This window comes from Anastrepha ludens, chromosome 4 (genome assembly GCF_028408465.1).
Source record: "Anastrepha ludens isolate Willacy chromosome 4, idAnaLude1.1, whole genome shotgun sequence".
NCBI lineage: Eukaryota > Metazoa > Arthropoda > Insecta > Diptera > Tephritidae > Anastrepha > Anastrepha ludens.
In genome coordinates, this window is record NC_071500.1 from 34,869,716 (window position 1) to 34,890,468 (window position 20,753).

Below are 20,753 nucleotides of genomic sequence, written 5' to 3' on the forward strand. Positions count from 1 at the left end.
AGAAAAATTCGACGAAGTATAGTAACTGGCGCAAAATCGATAATTGAGTTGATGGATGCAAGTAATCAAATGACATAGGAAGAGCTTACCCAACTGGCCGGATCAATACCACGACGGCTTCAAGCAATTTTAGTTTTAAGGGGTACATGGGTTTCGTTGGTTCAAAAAATCGATTTATTTTTTTTGGCTTATTAATTTCTACAACATCTAAGGAATATTATCCTAAATTTTCAAGTCGATCCAAATAATAAATTCGGAGATACAGCCTTTGGAATGTGTGCGCTCCAAGCCACTTTTATTGTTACTCAAACTTTAAACGCGTTTTTCTCGGAACTGTGTTCTCAATGTCGGTTGTCAAATGTTCTCGAAAACTGCTCAACCGATCTTGATGAAATTTTATACAGGTGTTCGAAGTACAATTTACTCGTGCTTGAACGAAGGAATTTTTTTTTTCAATTACAACTATTTAAAAAAAAACAAAGTGTCATGCAAATTTGACCGAAATTTTCATTTTTTTGCAAAAATGTCTGCCAAATTACAATTTTTAGTTTTTTTCTTTCCTTCGTTCAAGCACGAGTTTATGGTCTTAACTAAAACACTTATTTTTCTTTTTTCATTTTTGATGAGCCTGTCAGGAGTTATGCTGACAACGCGGACGCATCTTTTTTTCGAGGGGTAACCGGAAATGACGTCACAATGGAGGAGTTTTAATTTTTGTTTTTGAAAATTTCAGAAATTACTCTTTAAATATGTATCTATAAGGCAGAAAAAAGTTTGAATTAAATATATTAAATAATTTTTTACATAGAAAAAAAATATTGAATTAAATAAAAAATTTTTTACCCGACGAACCCCATGTAACCCCTTAAAATAAGTAAATTTTATTCTTTTTAAGCTGATTGAACTGTGCGAGTATGTAGTGTTTTGTTATGCCGTTTTTTTTTTGTTGTTTCGTTAATTTTTTTTTTGATATAAAGCAAGTGAAATAAAAATGTATGAATAAATATGAATTCCGAAAAAAACTACATCAACAGTTTTTTCAATTATTGTATACCTTCTGGGAAATAAGAAAATATGCTACTGTATGTAGTCTTAAGTCCTTCGTTATATATGTAAGTATGTATCAGCATTAAATGTTTGCTTAGCGTTACGTTACTAGATTTTTTCGGATGTCCTTGCACCCTTATTAAGTATGCGCAAATATTTTTACATAAATTCCTATGTATGTACGTGCATAAATATATGTGTGAATATGAAATTTTAATCACTACATTGAAATGCCTCTAACTTTGTCAATTCACTAAGTACAAAAAAAGTATAATAATCCTCTAGGCAACCACGCACGAATTCCCGTATGATCGATATTATTTTATGTGTTCATAAATATTTTTCTGTATTGTGCCTGCTCCAGTTTATTAGTTGCCTATTGAACTGTTGACAATTGGAAAATTTTGTTTCTAATTCCTCCAAAAAAGAAAAATAAAAATTTATAATTTCTTAAAAAAATAAAGCATCTGAATTTTTTTTAAATACATTTATTTTGCTCAGAATTTTAGTCGAACGGAAAAATAATTGGGTGGAATTTTCAAAATGCTGCCGAATATGTGTTCAAGACGAATCACTGGCCTACATTTGACGGGAAAAGGATATGGTCCGCAAGCAAAAATTCCACCTAAATATACGGAGGAAGATTGGGATTACAATAATCAAGTGAAATTTCGCATTACCTGTGATCAGGAACGTTTGGCGGAGCGCATTGTCGAGTAAGATATATGTATATGTATTTGATGTTATTTAAGTAAAAGCTAATGTAATGCGTCTTATTTAGGGAGTCTCAACGAATCGTAGACGAAACCAAAGACACAACTAAGAATTGGCAGCGCGAGGTAGAACATCACATGCGTGAGCGCACTAGTGAAATTCGGTTTTTATTAGATGAATTGAATAGGCAGAAGAAGACGGCCATGCTGGAGGATGAAGCGTTAAATACATATCGTAATCGTGTACTCAATGCCATTGACTTCCTGAAAGAGAAATCCATGGCTATAAATCAACGTTGTCAGATATTGCGTGAGGGTCGCATTGGCGTCGATTTATGCGATGACGAAGTGGATCGATGTTTGCGTCGCGAATTGAAGGTCGTTAAAGGTTGCCAGTGTTTAATGGATCGGTCACTTAAGGAGGCAACCGAACAGATACGCAGTCTACGAGCTACTATGTATCTATTGGATAAAGATTTGGCACAGAAGGATAAATCCTTGTTGATTGATGAGAATAATTTAACGTTACGTGATTCACAACGTAATATGAGCACTGGCAAAGATCTCTCCAATCTGGAATGGTAATTTTAGATTTTCTACATCCAAGCGAACCTAGTGCTCACAACCCTTATTTAAAATGGTCTATTATGTAGCATCGCGATTTCATTTTTGCTATATACAGCATCTTATTTAAAGTACAAGTCTTCTTTCGAATGGCGTCGAGTGTGTTCGAATTCCTTTTTTTTCGCCGAAATAGCTCATTTAAAAATTTTTCATTTAAGAAATTCTCAATATTCCCGAAATAAGCGTATTTCATGAAAATGTTAGGTTAGGTTATACTGGCTGGCCGAAGCCACGCAAAGACCATTTTGGTCCATAGCGATACCAGATCAGAGTCCTATTTATCGAAAATATGCATCCCTTAAGATGCGCGTACTGTTCACGAATTTTGGGAGTCGCTCGAGCTCCAGTTCAGGGATAGATTCTAGCCTTTCAAAGCTGTAAGCCTCCAGGTATCATAGTCTGGTTTTCGAGAGAGCCGGACAGTAGCATAGAAGATGCTCCAAGGTTTTTCTTGCACCCGGCTCATTACGTTAATGGCTACGTCGTTAATGGTTAAATTTGAAATCGTGTGCTGCAACTAGGCAGTGGCCTGTTAGTATACCAACTAAAGTTCTACAGTTTATTCTATCGAACCATATAACCGATTTAGTATACTTGTCATCATATGCGTGTTTACACATGATCCTGGCAACTTTGCAATTGGTTAGGCTAAGCCATCTGCCTTTTGCCTTTCTAAGCATGCGTTTATCTAGTTTGTTTCATGAAAAAATATTCAAATAATTTTTGAAAGAGGTACCGACCACTTTGGAATATCGATAACTCAAAAAGTAGTAGTGTCCACTTGAACTCTGCTCTATATTCCCTAGTTCAGGTAGATATTTTATAAAAATTTTGTACACGCATATGTGCCGATACCTCTAGCAGTACGTATTTTTTTGAAATTGATTAAAATTATTAGCTAGTAATTAGTAAATATTGTCGTGCACTGGGTACAAAAAAGTTCGGCTGAACCTGATGTACTTAAATTTACTATAGCAGTTTTTGTACAACTATAACATAATCATATAAACATGCACACGTACCTATGTGTGTAGTGGTATCAGTATGCGCTTGTTCGAGCGTGCTAACTACACAAAATTCGGCCATTGCAGTGCGCAAAGTCTCCTCTCTCTCGATATCATAAAAATGTTTCTTGAACGATCGCCTCATTCTTTTCTTTGCCATTTTTAGTAGTAAAATACGGTCAATATCGCAGTTATCAAGGAAAATATTTATAGAAAACTCCATTTTTTTTACATATTCACCTTCACTTATCAATGCAAAATAAGTGCTGAACCTCAGAAAAGTATTAGCTTAGCATTTGCAACAGGGTGCCATAGTACTGCCACGTTTATTGCATGCTTCGAACAAGCCCTCTATGTATGTGTGTAATATCTATTATTTTGCAGCCGCTACTCTCTTGGTGAATGGCAACATAAAACCTACAAGAACATTGAGGATAATGCCAAAGAGTTGACTTCAGCCTCTCAATTGCGTGCATATATCGATTTGTTGTTGAAGCAGGTGTGTGAGGATATGCAAAATCAGACCGATCGCACCAATGAGGCATTCGAACGTCGTATTTCCGAGATGAAGCATGTGAAGAAGTGTTTGGAGGATAAGCACAACGACTGCATGACACACATACACGAAATGCAACGCAACATTCAGCAATTGGAAAAAGAGCTTGCTGATAAGCAGCGTTCAATGACTCTCTGCCAGACACGATTGAGCAATCGCGCACGTCGTCCTGGCCTTGAATTGACCTGCGATAGTGTGCAAGATGCTCTTTACCACGAAATGGAGGCCCTGCAGGCTTCAATGTGTAAACTAAATCAGAAGATCAATGAAAATAAAGCATCATTGCGCTATTTACTACACGTACAGATAATGCAGGAGGAGGAGATCAACATTAAGGCGAATAGCATCAAAATTGATGAGGTGGATTGCATGACAATTAGGCAATCTCTAAAATACCAATCATTCTAAAGGGGCGATGCATTAGTCAAAAAATATTTGTGCATTTATATTTATTTATGATATATGTACGTATTAGAATGCTAGGATTTGCATTTCCTCCAATTGAAAACAAATTAAAAATACTACTACAGTTACATTAGTAATACACGCGTCTAATTTCCAATAAAAGTAGCTGCTTTGGTGAATAAATTTGAGGCTAGATTTTTACTTTTAAATTTATTTGAGCAGCACTTCTTCAGCACTACAGTACTGAATTTATAATGGGTGACGAATAAGTACATAAAAAGTGGGCCATTATTTGGTTTCTTTTTAAACTTTTTTACGTGGAAATTTTTTTAGAAAGATCAACACTAAGAAACTACTTCTCCGATTTTAAAATATTTTACACCATTGGAAAGGAGGGACATAATTAAATGTAATTGTTAACTAATTTTTGGAACAGATGCACTCTCTAAGTCTGAAACGAATATGAAGAGGACAATCTGGTTTTGACAAATCTGACTACAATCGTTTCAAACGGGTCATGGCAAAAATAAGAGACTCCTGTTACACTACTTTAAATTCAAAGCTAAGGCATCGAATCAGTAGGCGCTACTTTTTGTTTTTGTCATGGATATTTAAAATTTCTTCGAAGGCGAATCTATTAGAGGTGGTATCGGTAAATCAGTTGATTTGTGTTTTTTATTTTGCAGTGTCCATGTGGCTGTCAGTATAAAATGGAACAAGTCGAATTCATTCCTTGTTTTCTATTTTTCCAATACCTTGCTTTGACAGTCAAATGTACAAAACATTGGTGTTGGTCTAGTGCCACCACCTTTAATAAATGCGCCACGATTTCTTCGTAGTTCCAAAACAAAAACAACACTTTTCATAAAGTTGCCGTCAGAGTAACATACTACCCAAGAACGCATTATGCAATTCTATAAAAAATTAAAAACTTGGCAGAATCCCAAGGTCTACTTTATATAGAACTAGCAAACCCGGCCCCCTTCGCTGGGCACACTAAAATAGAATAGATATGGTTTAGAACAGAGAAGATACGGTTTTCATATCATTTATTTCTTTATTCTTTATTCAAGCGCTTTGGCATAAACAATATTTTTTGTTTTTCTATTTGTTTTTGAGTAAATATAAAATATAAATTGAAAATCAGGGAAAAAGAAGATTGCTTTTAAATTTGAAATCAACGCAAATGAATAACTAAGAAACAATCTTCTTTTTTCCTGATCATCCATCAATTTTTCGATTCAATTTATATGTTTTATTAAGCATTGGAGCTTTTTTAACCATTATCCATTTATATTTTTCAAAAAAAAAAACGAAAAAAATTTTTTTTTCACGAACACATAATTTCATTCGGATTTCACATTAAATTCTCAAATTTCGTAAGAAATTATTCACTGTTCCAAAATCCACTCCAAAAAAATTCACAAACAATTTTTACATGTTGCACTTACGTTTTTTCCTTATGGCATCCAAATCAGAAAGAAATATAGACCCATTGTAACTCACACTGTCAATTTGACAGTTCAGTTCCGCCCCAAGCGTTAAAAAAGTAAGCGACATTATGGCTGGTTCAAAAGCACGCTGTACCCGTTGCCAGTGCTCCGAATTACAACCAAACTTTACGAAACCCATTTTCATTACTTACTTAACAATGTGCGTAAGTTTGGTTTAATTCGGTGCAAAGACACGGCGGGTCCACGTTTTGGCATATATTTCGAGACCCTAGTCCTCAATAGGTATGAAAATTACGCCGTATTAAAGCACTTATCAACAGCTTTCATTTGATACCCATATTGTACATACACAACCAAAGGTTACCCGGGTCCACGTTTTGACCTATATCTCGAGACCCCAGTCACGGAGCGGCATGAAAAATAATCTGTACTAAGGCATTCACCAACAGCTTCAATTTGATACCCATTTTGTACATACACGTCCGAAGGTTACCCGGGTCCACGTTTTGACCTATATCTCGAGACCCTATCTACCAATAGGTATTCAAACTATACGGAAATCATCTTCATTACCTACTTAACAATGTGTGTAAGTTTGGTTTAATTCGGTGCAAAGACACGGCGGGTCCACGTTTTGGCATATATTTCGAGACCCTAGTCATCAATAGGTATGAAAATTACCCCGTATTAAAGCACTTATCAACAGCTTTCATTTGATATCCATATTGTACAAACACATTCTAGGGTCCACGTTTTGGTCTCTATCTCGATACCCTAGTCACGGGGCGGATGGAAATACTCTGAACTAAAGCATTCACCAACAGCTTCCATTTGATACCCATATTGTACATACACATCCGAAGGTTACCCGGGTCCACGTTTTGACCTATATCTCGAGACCCTATCTACCAATAGGTATCCAAACTATACGGAAACCATCTTCAATACCTCCTTAACAATGTGTGTAAGTTTGGTTTTTTTTTTCAAAATAAAATGTAATCCATGTTACTCTTGGATAATGTAGTTTTCTAATGGTGAAAGAATTTTTAAAATCGGTCCAGTAGTTTTTGAGCCTATTCGTTACAAACAAACAAACAAACAAACAAACAAACAAACAAAGTTTTCCTCTTTATAATATTAGTATAGATTCTTAAGGTTATGAGCGAGAAAGGAAAGTGTGGAAGTGGAAGGATCCTATTCATCCTGACTGAACGAGGCCTGTCCAACCTTAACAGTAAGTTCAACAACAAGAAGGGCATAAGTCAACTCGATGCCGCTGCAGAAATTAATTTTCCTCGTTGTTATATCTGTAAGACGTTAAGAAAACTTTAAATACATAATGTGTCGAAAGAAAGTTAGATCACCAGAATACAGTGTCGAGCAAATATCTAAAATAAAGTCACAATGCCGATGGATGATTTGATATTCCAGCGAAAAATCCTACGTTTGGAATGACGAAAGCTACGTTCCTCTCAGCAAATCTCAGATGCTTTAAAATTATCGATTTTATACGAACGGCATTTCCAAATGTGGCTCCAATATGAAATTAAAGCTCAAGCATACATTTTATCCAAAATTATATCAGAAGGAATGTTTGGCAAAATTTGGATTCCCTTCCTTAAAAAGTTACATTCTGATGGCCTGACAAAGCGTCGTTCTAATTTTAATAGAAAAAAATTAAACTAATTCTTATACATACATATTATTTCAAGATAGAAATATGCTGTGTGCATATTTCAAAAATAAATTTTATTGGGCATGGGAATAAGTTTCCGTCCTTTCTTAACCAAGGTTGCGAATTATTTAAACAATTAAATGTATTATGTGATGTATGTGTCATTGGTAGCTATAATTTTACTCCATCTTTCAGGCAGCGTACGGATTCCTCTGATGAAAAATTCGAGTTCTTTTGACTTGATCCATTCCAATTGAGCCAATTTGCCATGCTCTCGTAAGAAGTGAACCTCTCTTCAATAAGGGCTGACTACAGTGATCGGAACAGATGGTAATCCGAAGATGCAATGTCTGGGCAATACGGCGAGTGGAGCAAGATTTCCCAATTCAATGTGGCCTGGAGTTGTCATGCAGCAAAATCAGTTTGTCATGTCTACCGGCCCATTCCGGCCGCTTTTCTTGGAGAGCTCGATTCTAACGCATTAGCTGCAGTCGTTAAATATCGCCAGTGATGGTTTCAGATGGTTCTTAATAGATGACACCCTTCTGATCCCAGCAGATACACAACCTAACATTTGAAGCATGAATATTTTTTTCCGCTGTCGATGGATCTGATTCACCCGGCAAGCTCCAACATTTTCGACGCTTAGGGTTATCATAATAGATCAAATTTTCTTGCTTTTCTTTTCTACCTTTGAAGAAGCATTACACACGTCATCAAACGTTTCTCGATATCCCTCTCCTTAAATGGATGTGGCACCCAGTTACCTGCTTCCTGGACCATTCCCATCGCGTGCAAACGTTTACCGACGGTTGATCTGTCAACATCTAACTCTTTAGACATATCATCAAGGGTTCGACATGCGTCTTCATCCAATAATTGTTGTAGTTGAGTATCTTCGAATTTTTTCGGTGCCCCTTCGCGATCTTTATGACTCGTGTTTAAATTGCCACTTTAGAAGCGTCGAAACCACTCTTTACAAGTTGTATTTGATGGAGAGTGATCAATATACGACACGTTTCAGCTGCACTTTTCTTTAAAAGGTAATAATGAAGCATGACTTCCCGCAAATGTGGGACGAACGTAGACATTTTTGACGTCAGTTAAAAAGTACCTTTACGCTTCAAACGAATGTCAACTACAACGATCGAGATCTCACATATACTCCTTTAAATCACCAGTATATTACTAGAGCGAACACAAAAATAGTCGTTGCCGACACCTCGTTTACGAGGGCAGAAGCTTATTCCCATACCCAATAAACAAATGAAAATTCTAGTCTTACGTACATATATTTATAACTTATGTCAAACGAAGTCCATATTGTGAATTTATATAAATTTTAATCTAATATCAAAACATGTTATATCTTATATTAAAATTTGAGCTTACTTTTAATTTATTCGGCCTTTATTCGAACCGGATGGGATACAACATATACCGCCAATTCGTCTCTTAATTTCAAATAGTTTCGGGAAGAATTATTTGATGTTGTTCGTCATGCTCCTTGTATAGGCGCAGATATTTTGCTTCGCCACAGCCCAATCGTCACTTTTTTCTGGGTTTAAATGTTCCGGTGGGCAATAACTTCCATCATGCATCTTAAAATTATTAAGAAGTACTGAAGCTTTAATAATTTTATCTACGGACTCATTTACAAGGGTGATAGTAAAGTTCTCCACCTTCATTCTTAAATGACTCAATCATCTTTAATTCGCCACGGGTTCGTGACAGACGTTTGTTAAATATTTCTATTTCAGCTGGTATGTATATCTAAATCTGAGATGAAACTTTTGTTATCTAATATAAAACTAAATTCTCATATGAACAATTTACGTTCACCGATTCAAGCAATGCTGGATACCTCAAGTGGAATATTAGCCATGTTCTTTTTACATACATGAATTTGCGCTTACAGCAAAAAAGAAAAAAAGGCACATCGCCAGCTGTCTAAAATCCGTAAAAATATTTTAAATCACTGGTTTTTATAGTATTTCAATATTTTTTGAAGTAAATTACGAAAGTAAAAATGGAAGCGGTAAGAAAAGATTTTAATTAATAGAAAAATGTGTATTGATAAATATATTTTAATTATTTTCAGAAGTCTGTATGTTATACGACATTTGATTTAATATTGCAGACGTGTCGTTTAATATGTATGGTCGATACAAACGCGCGCAAAACAAAAAAAAACAGCTATTAGTTCAGGTACTAAAATTTGGCCAACCACAGTGTTAGGTGCTAATGCTGCAGTACAATTTTTCGTTGGATTACCCTGCCTTTTACACACTGTTTGTTTCGATTTCGGGCATTCCTATTTTCATTGCTGTTTTCAGAAAAGTCCGCTAACCTGATGCAAAGAGGAAGTATTTGTTCATTTTCAGACCTCTTTAATTTTACTGGATTTATCTTGTCAATAAAGGTAAATTGAAAAAAGATTACTTTTATTTGCGGCACTTTGGCTAGAGATTTATTTACTTGTTCTAAAAAGTATGAAGCCTCTTACGGAGGACTCGTTTTTTGTAGAACCCGGCAAAGCTTTGCATATTGTGGTGGCAATTTTGCTTTCATTTGTTTCTTATTTTTATATTTCATACTTATAATTGCGTATTCCAGTAAAATGTCTAAACGAGGTGCGGAAGATTCAGGCGGGAGTGGTAGTGCTGTAAATCTCGGCCAGCCACCTATTAAAAAGGTGCATTTTGAACCGCACCTTATTGGGCCTGTGTCGACGCTCGAAGAAATGGACATCAAAGTGCTGGAGTTTCAAAATAAAAAATTAGCCCAGCGTATTGAACAACGTATGCGCACTGAAGCAGAGCTCCGGCATAGAATTGAACAATTGGAAAAGCGCCAGATGCAGGATGACGCTGTTCTAAATGTAGTTAACCGATATTGGAATCAGTTAAATGAAGATATACGCGTGCTGTTGCAACGTTTTGATGCCGAGACTGCCGATGAATCGGAAAATCGCAATGAAAATGAAGTAACAACATCTTTCCTTACACAATTATCTACATGGGATAAGGAAGAGCTTGATGATAAGCTAGCTAATCGGGTTCAGGTATCAAAAAGAGCAGTGGCTAAAATTGTACAGGTAATTGATCGAATTATGCAGCGAAATGAAAAGATTACATTAGCATTGAAAGAAGGGAATGGTGTTACCAGTGGGAGCAATTCTAATAAAAACGCAGAGGGAGAAGATGGAAGTGAGATTGTTACAAATAATCTCTTGCCTAATATTGATGAGACTTTAAAACAAACTCATATCGAGATTATGACGGAGAATAGGAATTTGCAAAGTTTAAATACTTCACTACATGAAAAATTCCATACAATTTCTCTAAAAATGAAAGAGTGTCAAGATGCGCTGACCGCAAAAGAGACCGAAAACGCAGAATTAAAAAATCAGATAGATGAACTACAATATGATTTGGAGAAAGTACATTGTCGTAATGATAAGTTGGAAAATCATTTGGCGGAGGCTATAGAAAAATTAAAGGCTTACCATCAAATGCATGGTGACCCCAATAAAAGCTCGTCTTCTGGGAAGGGATCCGCAACTGCAAATGTAAATAGTCAACACTATGAAGATTTACAAAAGGATTTGGAGGAATACCGTGAGCTTTCTAACAATCGTCTGCAAGAGTTGGATAAATTGCATGCGACACATCGGGAAACACTAAAAGAGGTGGAAAAATTAAAAATGGATGTATGTATTTTTTTTTTTAATGAAAATTAATAAACTCAATTAAGCTAATATAAAATATGCAAAATAGATTCGTCAGCTGCCTGAGTCAGTGATTGTTGAAACTACGGAATACAAATGTTTGCAGTCACAGTTCTCTGTCCTATACAATGAATCCATGCAAATCAAGACAATGTTAGATGAAACCCGGAATCAGTTGCAAACTAGCAAGAATCAACATTTACGGCAAATTGAGGTCATGGAAAGTGAAGAGCTGATTGCGCAAAAAAAGGTCCGGAGCGAAATGATTCAAATGGAAGATGTATTGGCTCAGATTCGAAAAGAATATGAAACGCTGCGTATAGAATTTGAGCAAAATATGGCTGCTAATGAGCAAACAGCACCAATTAATAGAGAAATGCGGCATTTAATTACTTCATTACAGAACCATAATGGACAGTTGAAGGGCGAGGTGCAGCGATATAAACGCAAATACAAAGATGCTTCGGCCGATAATGTAAAGGTGGGTTCATTTTTTTGATATTTTAGCAAATTTCGAAATTGAAAACGAAAAAAAACAAAAAACATATTTTGAATTATATATTTTAAATTTTTATTTAAGGTCTCTAATGCGGTATACTACAAATATAAATGTTAACAACGAATTCAGTTACCAGCAATAATATATTTACGTATTTCAGCTGCGAAAAGAGTTGGAAGATTCTTTAGCTAAGTTGGAAGGGACGAAGCAGCAACCAGCCACTGCAGAGGAAGTGAAACAGGAAAGCGGTGGCTCAGTGAAGGAGGAGAATGCACCTAGCGGTGTAGGAACAACCGGCACGGGTACAAACGAATTATCAACCGCAGTCAAAGAAGAAATAGGAACCAATACAAAAGGTTAAAGTAATTTTTTAAATATAATCAGTAAAAGTAATCGGGGGAAATTGCAGGGGATGATGGGGATGAAGAAACAAAAGAGCAAAAGGAGGGGATCAAACAAGAAAAGGGTTCAGCAGGAATTGGTACGGTTGCAGGTGAAAAGAAAGATGCACAGGCTGCTAACAGTACAAATAGCAATGCACAAAGTGGTGCAGCAGCAGTTGGCACGCCATGCACAGCTAATGTTAAAGTAGAAAAAGATTTTAAGGATGTGCCGAAGGCAAAGGATATCAAATTAGTGGAATCTGAAATAGTACGTGATTTAAAGGCGCAGTTGAAGTAAGATAATTTTCTATTTTATTAACATTTCTACCTGTCAAATGCTGCCTTATGAAATAACTTTTTCGTGCCATAAATTCTGTTGCAGCTTGAAACTAGTATAAAATATTAAGGAACGAGTTTTTAGTTTTTATTATAATTATGATTTTTTATTAATTAACAATGTTTCTATAAAACTGAGGAAGTATTTAAAGAGAACGCGCTTTGCTTTATCAAAAGCTCCTAGAAGGTCCAGTCATTGTGCTTTAGAGGCACGTATGGTTTCCACAGATATATATGACGCTGCCGCAATAAGTACTTGCTTCAGATTCTCCAAACTTCGATGGCGAATATCTCATTATTCGCTAGCTTCGACCAAAATCGTCTCCAGAAATAAAAGCTGGAATGTTTTGCCGTAACCATTATTGGGTTATTTTAGCTTTAGGTGTCAGTGCAGAGTCTTATTGAGAGTCTTTGATACAGTATTTGTCCTTCTTACGATATTCTTGCAAAGACTTTGTCATTTTGTTTATTAAAAACTTCTTCCACAGAAAACATTTGTTCCTCTGTTTGCATAGGGGGCATTTCCAAATTTTCAAGTAGTTTAATCGGGACAAATAGAGGAGGTTGAAAGGCTTTAGTAGTTTTTTATTTATTCGAAAAATATTTTTTTTTTTTTCGTGCCACCCCATTAATACGCAACATTACGAAATTGTTGCATATGAGAAAATAACGAGAAACATTTAACCCTTCCATCAAGTATATTAGTTTGGGAAAAAATAAATCAATTTTTCCCGGTAGATGACTGTAGTGAACCAAGGATGATAGATTTGAAGGTTTGCTTGATAGCTATGGTGAAAAAAATGTTGAGGGGAACTTTGACTGGAGCGAAAAATCATCTAACTAACACAAACTAAATTTTGTTAAACACATCATAAGTGACGTCAGCCCATCAGCCGATTCTGCTAAACTCGCTCAGAGCCGAATAACGCCATAGATCACCTCTGAAAATCTATTCACCTGGTAATAAACGATATCTCGTAAAGTATCGATCAAATAATTTAAAGATCTTTTGCTGGATTTTGTTTGTTCTATTCGGTTGAGAGTTAGAGGGTGTTAATAATGGAAGTCAATAAAGAGAAAATTCGGTACATTTTACAGTTTTTCTTTGATAAAGGCGAAAAAGCAAGCCAGGCCGCTGAAATTGTGAACGGTATTTATGGTGCCGATACTGTAACAGCCAATCATTTGCCATGTTAAAGAAAATGTTGAAAATTTCGAAAATGTTGATAAAATCGCAGAAATAATCGAAGTTGACCTGCATGTTAGTAGTCGTAGCAGTAGTTGAGTATCGAACATAAAACAGTTTTGAACCATTTGCGCAACAATGGATTTCTTTCTCCCAATCTAACGTATTGAATATAATCAAATATATATATAAAGGTTGATCAATTTAGAGGTATCGGATTTTAAATTGAAATAACGAGCACCAATTTCTAATGACTCGCCGGAGGACTTCGGTTGGTATCTCGTGAATAACTTTAGTAATGTTGGCTTGCAATGTCTTAATCGAAGCTGATTTATCCACAAAGCATTTAGACTTTACATACCTTAGAAACAAAAGTCCAAAGGTGTGATATTACACGATCTTGGTGGTCAATCCACTTGTCCGAGGCGAGCGATAAATTGCACGTCGAAATGACGACGCAATAAATGCTTTGCTTCACGGGTTGTATGGCAAGTATCGTCGTCTTGTTGGAACAAATGTAGTGCAGATCACGGTCTTCAAACTCCGGTATCCGGCATCAAAAAGTCGTTTTTCATGGCGCGATAGCGTTCGCCATTCACTATTATATTGTCGCCAGCCTCGCCTTTGAAAAAGGGCCGATGATTCCTTCAGCCCATAGGCCGCACCAAGCAGTTGTTTTCAATGGATGTAATGGCTGTTCTTGAATGGCTTCAGGTTGCTCATCAACCCAAATACGGCAATTGCATTATGCATTGGAATAATTGCCGTATGCCATTAAGCCAAAAATGGACCTCATCGCTGAGCACCATAAGTTGACCTGAGCGCGCGATATGCACTTTTCACAGAGCGTGGATCTTCGTAATATAACTGCACGACTTGTAAATGATTTTGAGGTGGAAGTCTTTCCATGATGAAATATTAATGAATACTGAAAAAATTATGTATTAAGTTTGACAGTAATCACTCGTGATCTGTAAAAACAAAACCTCCTATTGGAAAAAGTACCTCCAATCTGATCACCCTTTATATTTATAAACGTATATATTTAAAATAAGAACATTTAATATTTACCCCCATTTTTTTTGTAACAAATAACATTTTCGCATAACTATTTTGATGAACTTTTGTACAGCGATAAATTAATATCAGCTGGACACGTTCACGCTCACTTTTTGTATAGGGTAGAAAATTTTGCACTTTTGGTCTGTTAGAGTAGAACATTTCGAGAAAAGAACACGAAAATTTGGCAGATTTAGCGCAGGTAGGACAAATTAAACATTCTTACAGGAAAATAAACGTTATTAAATTTTCATATTTTCGTTTGCTCCAAATGTCGTGCAGATTATGAGCGAATATATCGATTTGGTCAAAATTTTGCTGCCAAAATGCACACAGGGGAAGGCAAACAAGTAGATACTCTTTTAGATGGACATTTGAGTTACACATTACTTGACAATGGCGCGGATTAATTTTATTTATTATTATTTAATTTAACTTTTATCTTTTTAAAACATTATTGCAAAAACTTGCAAAACTCCCTAACATTTCGTTAGGCCCTAGGCTGTCTAGTTGATACAAGCGACGATTATTTTGCTGTAACGATGCATCAGTTCTTAAACCGTTAGCGTTGAAATTGTTCGTTATAAAATAAAGCACCATTTGTTTTTGGTTTTATCATAACTTTATCTTTATATCAATTTGATACAAAGCACCAATTTTTCTTCTTGTGAAACACTGCGCCTAATCGAAGGCTCAATAAACATTTACCGAATATTTTCATGGCCGTTGCTGGCATGCCATTGCAAAAGCTCCTAGAATTTTTCCAATCTTATTTATGTTAGCCACTGAGTTAAAAGATGGCCAGTGCACCTATGAAAAACTTTCAGGCACAGAACAGACTGTAACCGCGATACGATTTTCTCTTCTTGAACTAAAACTCTTTAGCAAAAAATTGAATAACATCAAAATTCAATTTAAATTTTAAAATTCTTCTGCTTTGAAAATCTTGTAACAGAACTTATGACGGTACTAATAATTTTAGTTAACATTTGCGTAGATTAATTTATGTACAGTAGGTTCTGTTTTTATGCGGTAGATACGTTCCGCAAGAAACAGCATAAAAAAAGCTACTAGTTCTATAGTAAAACTATAGATACGTTTCAAATGCTAAAACCGCATAAATCTGAAATAATGTAATAAAATCGCATAAAAAAGGGCACTAGTCCCATATTATAACTATAGATACGTTCCATAGACCGCATGAATCTGTGATGAGTTTTTGCTTAGCTGGTTTAGAATCTTGTTTATATGTACAATTCCCGATAGGTCGACATGCATTTTGTAATTTAAAAAAACCGCACTATTTCAAAACCGCATAAAAAAAAAGCCGCATAAAAACAGAACCTACTGTACATATAAAAGTCACTTTAAATTGCAACTAATTCTTTTAATAAGTGATTTTGAAAATATAATTTTATTTAAGAAAAGCGCTGAATGATCAAAAAGAAATGAAGCTACTTCTCGATATGTACAAGGGCGTTTCAAAGGATCAACGCGATAAAGTACAGCTGATGGCTACAGAGAAAAAACTACGCTCGGAAATTGAGGAATTGCGTCAGCAATTAAAAAAAATACAGGAGAGCAAGCGTGAAGAGCGTAAAAAGTTGGCAGATGAAGAAGCAATGCGTAAGATTAAACAACTTGAAGAGCAGAAATATGAACTACAAAAACAGGTGGCTAATCAGAAGCCAGTAGAGAATACTTGGGGTGGACCTGGTGGAACTAATTATGCTCGTCCATTTGTTGGTTCACATGAAGAGGAAGCTTTGCTGAATGAAATGGAAGTGACAGGACAGGCATTTGAAGATATGCAAGAACAAAATTCCCGGCTAATACAGCAGTTGCGAGAGAAAGATGATGCTAACTTTAAGCTCATGTCGGAGCGCATTAAAGCCAATCAAATGCACAATTTGCTGCGAGAGGAAAAACAAATATTGGTGGAACAAATGACTACGCGAGATACTCAAATTGAAGCAATGCACATTGTATTGCGAAAGCTGGAGGAGAAGGAACGCAGTCTTCAAGCGACTGTGGCCACCATAGAGAAAGAGTTGATACTGCGACAACAAGCAATGGAAATGCACAAACGCAAAGCTATTGAGTCGGCACAATCGGCAGCTGATTTAAAATTACACTTGGAGAAATATCATTCACAGATGAAGGAAGCACAACAAGTGGTAGCGGAGAAAACCAGCTCACTTGAGGCTGAGGCGTACAAAACGAAACGACTGCAGGAAGAATTGGCACAGTTTAAGCGCAAGGCTGAACGTATGAAAAAGATTGAGATGGCGGGAAGTACTATTGATGAAGTAGTTTTGGAGGAGATACGTGAATATAAAGAGACTCTTACATGTCCGTCGTGTAAGGTTAAGCGGAAGGACGCGGTGCTTTCGAAATGTTTCCATGTCTTTTGCTACGATTGCTTGCGCACTCGTTACGAAACTAGGCAACGGAAGTGTCCTAAATGTAATTGTGCATTCGGTGCGAACGATTATCATCGCCTATATTTGACTTAAAAGCATGTGGTACATTCCTAAGAGCATTACATGTTTCGCCGTAGTAAAACAGCGATTTTTGCTGCCTCAACTGCGAACAAGTTTAGCAAAAGTTACAAGGGAGCTGTTGCACTTCCATGGCCTACTTTATATAATTCAAGATATATTAAAGATTTACTGTTAGATGTATGCTGAATATGCATTAATCATTGCAATAAATTTACCTCTATACTTATTTTGCTGTTTCATTTGTGATGTTGAACTTTACTGGATTTTAGAGAATTTGAAAACAAATCGGAGGTGTTTCTGAATTATGTCATATGAGTAACTTAGATTTTTTTCGTGCTCTTCGATATATGGGCAGCACCGAAATTAGTCATATTTAAAATGGTTTAAAAATTTCTCCGTTGCAAATTGCTCGAATTTTTTGGTGGTTTAACACAGGTTAAAAAGAATTGAAACGTATAGTCACAGAAAATGGTAAAATTTATGGGCATGTGCTGGATATCAAGTGGATCAAATAAGGGTTGACTTAATGTGAAGATCGCCAATTTAATTTAAGTTTTTACAACAAATTTAGTTGTGGGGTTTCGTAGACGGAACGCAAATAAGATTGTTAAAACCTTACAAAAATTACCATTTGTAAGTATTTAAATAGAAAATGTGGTTTTAGCGTCAATGCGATGATACTAAGTTAAATAATGACTTTTGCACTACTTATATACAAAAGTAGCTTTGTCACATTTACAGATACGTAACTTCAAAATTTGATATGTAACTTTAATACGTAAAATTGTTATAAAAGTTGTGGATGAAGTCATGATTATTTCGATTTTAATTTATCTAGCATAAAACAGTCTCTATTATCTAGTTATGCATTATAATAACTTTCGCTACCATCATCGATGCAACGCTGGAACTTAACGACTTAAATTTAATTTTCAAAGTTACATTCAAAGTTCGTAAAATCGTTGAAAGAATAATTGAAGTGTTTAAAAGTCGTTTTAAATATTTCCAAACTGTTTTGCCACATATTCCACACAAAGTTGTTTAAACTACAATATTATGATATCGGGTGTTTTCTTTTAGCTGCTTGAGAACTGCCGATATCGATAACTATGGTTTGACAGCCGAGATTGGCAAACTGTGTTGACATTTTTGCTCACTAAGGTTTGACAAGTCGTCATGAACCGTTTAACATCAGAATAACGTTTCCAAATTATGGAAATTTACTTAAAAAAAAAAAAAAATATAATAATATCAAAAAAAAAAATATGTAATATAATAATAATAAATCGCGAAGTTCATAAAGCACTGGCAGCATCATTCGTCCTTATTTACTGTTTCGGAGAATGGCGAGCGCCATCGAGTCATGCTGACTAAATTTTTGTTTCCAACAATTAATTAGCTAAACATTGACGACATTTGGTTCCAACAAGACGGCGCTATTTGTCATACAGAGCGCTTATATAAACATTCGATTTATTGCAATATTCAAATCACCATTGACACCATACGGTCAGATTAATTGGAAACAGTAGCTAGAAATTGGATTGATTGAATGGACCTTGCAAAATATAAATGTCAAGTAATTATCTATCAGATTATAATAAATTAGGAAAAATTCATTCTCAAGCTCTTAAAAAAACACCCGATAATTCATATTTACTAAAAAACTGTCGATTTCATATATTTGATGATACCATGGACGTATTTTTTTGAGAAGTCATCGTTGCTGAGCCTGCTGAAAATAAAAGCAGTTTTCTTTTTGTATTTCTAGTGTTTTTTAATAATTTCGCGTAATCGTTGCTTTTCGATTTCAAAATGGGGAAAAATCTCAACTTCCGACACATGCCAAATCGTTGCGATTTAATGTTCGAAAACGAAAACGGAACAATGAAATTCAGGACATGCCAGCTCGTTTTTGGTGACAACTTCATGTGAAAACGAATTGCAACACATGCCCGTTAAATCTCTTTAAATAAATTCCTATGCTGAAAACTCTAAAAACGTGTTTCTGCTTTTGTTTATATATGTAAAAATTTATGAGAAAAACGTATACCTTATTCTCTTTTTATATTTGCAAAATACATATACTTATTTCCAAAGGTTATACAAATAAAGTTACTTTACTATTCGGACAGTTGAATTGAAAATATTGATATTTAGCGTTCTACTTCCAAACGGAAGCGTTCATATTGTCACAAGAAAAATATATAACATATCTGTGTGTGAAATGTAGAGTTGCATAATGGGTCAATATTACGCGAAAGCTTGAAATTTCTTTATAGGTGAAGTAAATTCTCAGCTTTTTTCTGTACATACTTCTCTACATATTTGCAACACTTTTAAAAATGTTTCATGTTTTTAACTACGCTTAAAGTGCATTACATATTACAACTTCAGTTCGTTGCTAATTGAATACAACCCTGGTAGAGAGTGGCAAATAAACATTTTTCCAGTACATTTTTTCTTCTTATTTTGCACGGCCAACAACAGTGACGGCGTTGCATTTCTATTCGATCCTATGTGTAGTACGGTTGAAGTGTTGTTATTAGTGATACGGTGGGAATAATTTTCGGCCTTTTTTTTTTACAAATGACTCGATTTAAATAAAATTTGTATTGTGCTTGTGTGAAAAACGAATATTTAAGTGATATTTTGTGGTAAAATACCTTAGAGAAATAAGTGAAGAGCAGTTTTTACATATTACTCAAATTAAAAAAATACTAAAGTGCTGAAAAATTGAGTGAGTTCGAAAGGAAGTTCATAACTTCCGCAAAGATTTAATTGATTTTTCACCCAGCGGTGAATGTGAGAGTGTGTATAGGCGAAATATAGCTGCTGCAAATTCGCAGGCTGTTACTTGTAGAGAATTAGAAAGTAAATTTTCATTTGCAAAATAGCTACTTATTTTTGTTTTGTAGTGTTAAAATAAACAGTGAAATAGGTATGTTGCTATATCTACCGTTAGTTTATTTACTTATTAGTATAATATAAAAATGATGTTTGGTTTTCATTACCTATAACTTTACTCCGAAAAAGTAAATGCATGTGAATATGTACCTATGTATGCACATTGTTTGTTGAATGGAATCACGAAAAACTGGAATGACTGCAATGCCCTGTTCAGCACTATTGTAGGTAACATTTCTATCTAAACGCGAGACCAGCTGCTTTTATATTTCAGTAGTAGGTATCAATAGGAATAGCAGCTGTCTTCGGTCGTGTTCTTGTACTTGATAGCAGTGCATGCGTACGCTGTGTCCTGCTTCCTTTTATTAAACTTCCGTGAAGGCTTGTGAAGGTTTTCAATGTGTTTTGCACAATTGTGTGAAAGCATTTGCCATTAATCATAAATACGTCTCACGTTGTGTATCTGAGTCTTGGTCAAATTGTTATCTACTTTCTAATATTTCAAACGTTGAAATGTGAAAATTCTACTGGTCATAATTCGACAACACCTTATTTTTCTTTAGCAAAGCGGTATGTTCGACTCTTGCATAAAAGAATAAATAGTATAATAAAAAATAATGCTTTAAGCCTGTATGTATGTATGCATATGTAACGGCAAGAACTAAAACAAA

At 35.3% G+C, this 20,753-nt stretch overlaps 4 protein-coding genes across 5 annotated transcripts in view; 3 read left to right on the top strand and 1 right to left on the bottom strand.

Moving 5' to 3' along the window:
• Positions 1-20,652, bottom strand: part of LOC128861606 (uncharacterized) — a 49,732-nt gene extending 29,080 nt beyond the window's left edge. Inside the window, exon 1 of the mRNA XM_054099853.1 lies at positions 20,190-20,652. Coding sequence (XP_053955828.1) covers positions 20,190-20,220 — 31 coding nt within the window. The 5' untranslated portion in view covers positions 20,221-20,652. The remainder of the gene's footprint in view (positions 1-20,189) is intronic.
• On the top strand, positions 1,174-4,520 carry LOC128861609 (tektin-1). The gene is made up of 3 exons (XM_054099859.1): positions 1,174-1,763; positions 1,829-2,341; positions 3,773-4,520. The coding sequence occupies exons 1-3, from the start codon at positions 1,591-1,593 to the stop codon at positions 4,350-4,352; spliced, it is 1,266 nt and encodes a 421-aa protein (XP_053955834.1). The 5' UTR covers positions 1,174-1,590; the 3' UTR covers positions 4,353-4,520.
• On the top strand, positions 9,794-17,401 carry LOC128861605 (E3 ubiquitin-protein ligase Bre1). Of its 2 annotated transcripts, XM_054099850.1 has the most exons (7): positions 9,794-9,900; positions 10,095-11,190; positions 11,258-11,689; positions 11,789-11,800; positions 11,868-12,063; positions 12,117-12,384; positions 16,095-17,401. In XM_054099850.1, the coding sequence occupies exons 2-7, from the start codon at positions 10,099-10,101 to the stop codon at positions 17,185-17,187; spliced, it is 3,093 nt and encodes a 1,030-aa protein (XP_053955825.1). In that variant the 5' UTR covers positions 9,794-9,900; positions 10,095-10,098; the 3' UTR covers positions 17,188-17,401. The 2 variants fall into 2 exon arrangements, with proteins under 2 accessions (XP_053955825.1, XP_053955826.1); XM_054099851.1 differs by lacking the exon at positions 11,789-11,800.
• Positions 19,675-20,753, top strand: part of LOC128861604 (uncharacterized) — a 46,286-nt gene continuing 45,207 nt past the window's right edge. The window contains exon 1 of the mRNA XM_054099848.1: positions 19,675-19,915. The gene's annotated coding sequence lies outside the window, so the exon portion shown is untranslated. The remainder of the gene's footprint in view (positions 19,916-20,753) is intronic.

Coding starts and splice junctions, on each gene's coding strand:
- LOC128861609 (XM_054099859.1), top strand. CDS start 1,591: ATGCTGCCGAATATGTGTTCAAGACGAATCACTGGCCTACATTTGACG. Junction 1,764..1,828: donor TTGGCGGAGCGCATTGTCGA/GTAAGATATATG, acceptor CGTCTTATTTAG/GGAGTCTCAACGAATCGTAG. Junction 2,342..3,772: donor GATCTCTCCAATCTGGAATG/GTAATTTTAGAT, acceptor ATTATTTTGCAG/CCGCTACTCTCTTGGTGAAT.
- LOC128861605 (XM_054099850.1), top strand. CDS start 10,099: ATGTCTAAACGAGGTGCGGAAGATTCAGGCGGGAGTGGTAGTGCTGTA. Junction 11,191..11,257: donor TGGAAAAATTAAAAATGGAT/GTATGTATTTTT, acceptor TATGCAAAATAG/ATTCGTCAGCTGCCTGAGTC. Junction 12,385..16,094: donor GATTTAAAGGCGCAGTTGAA/GTAAGATAATTT, acceptor ATTTTATTTAAG/AAAAGCGCTGAATGATCAAA.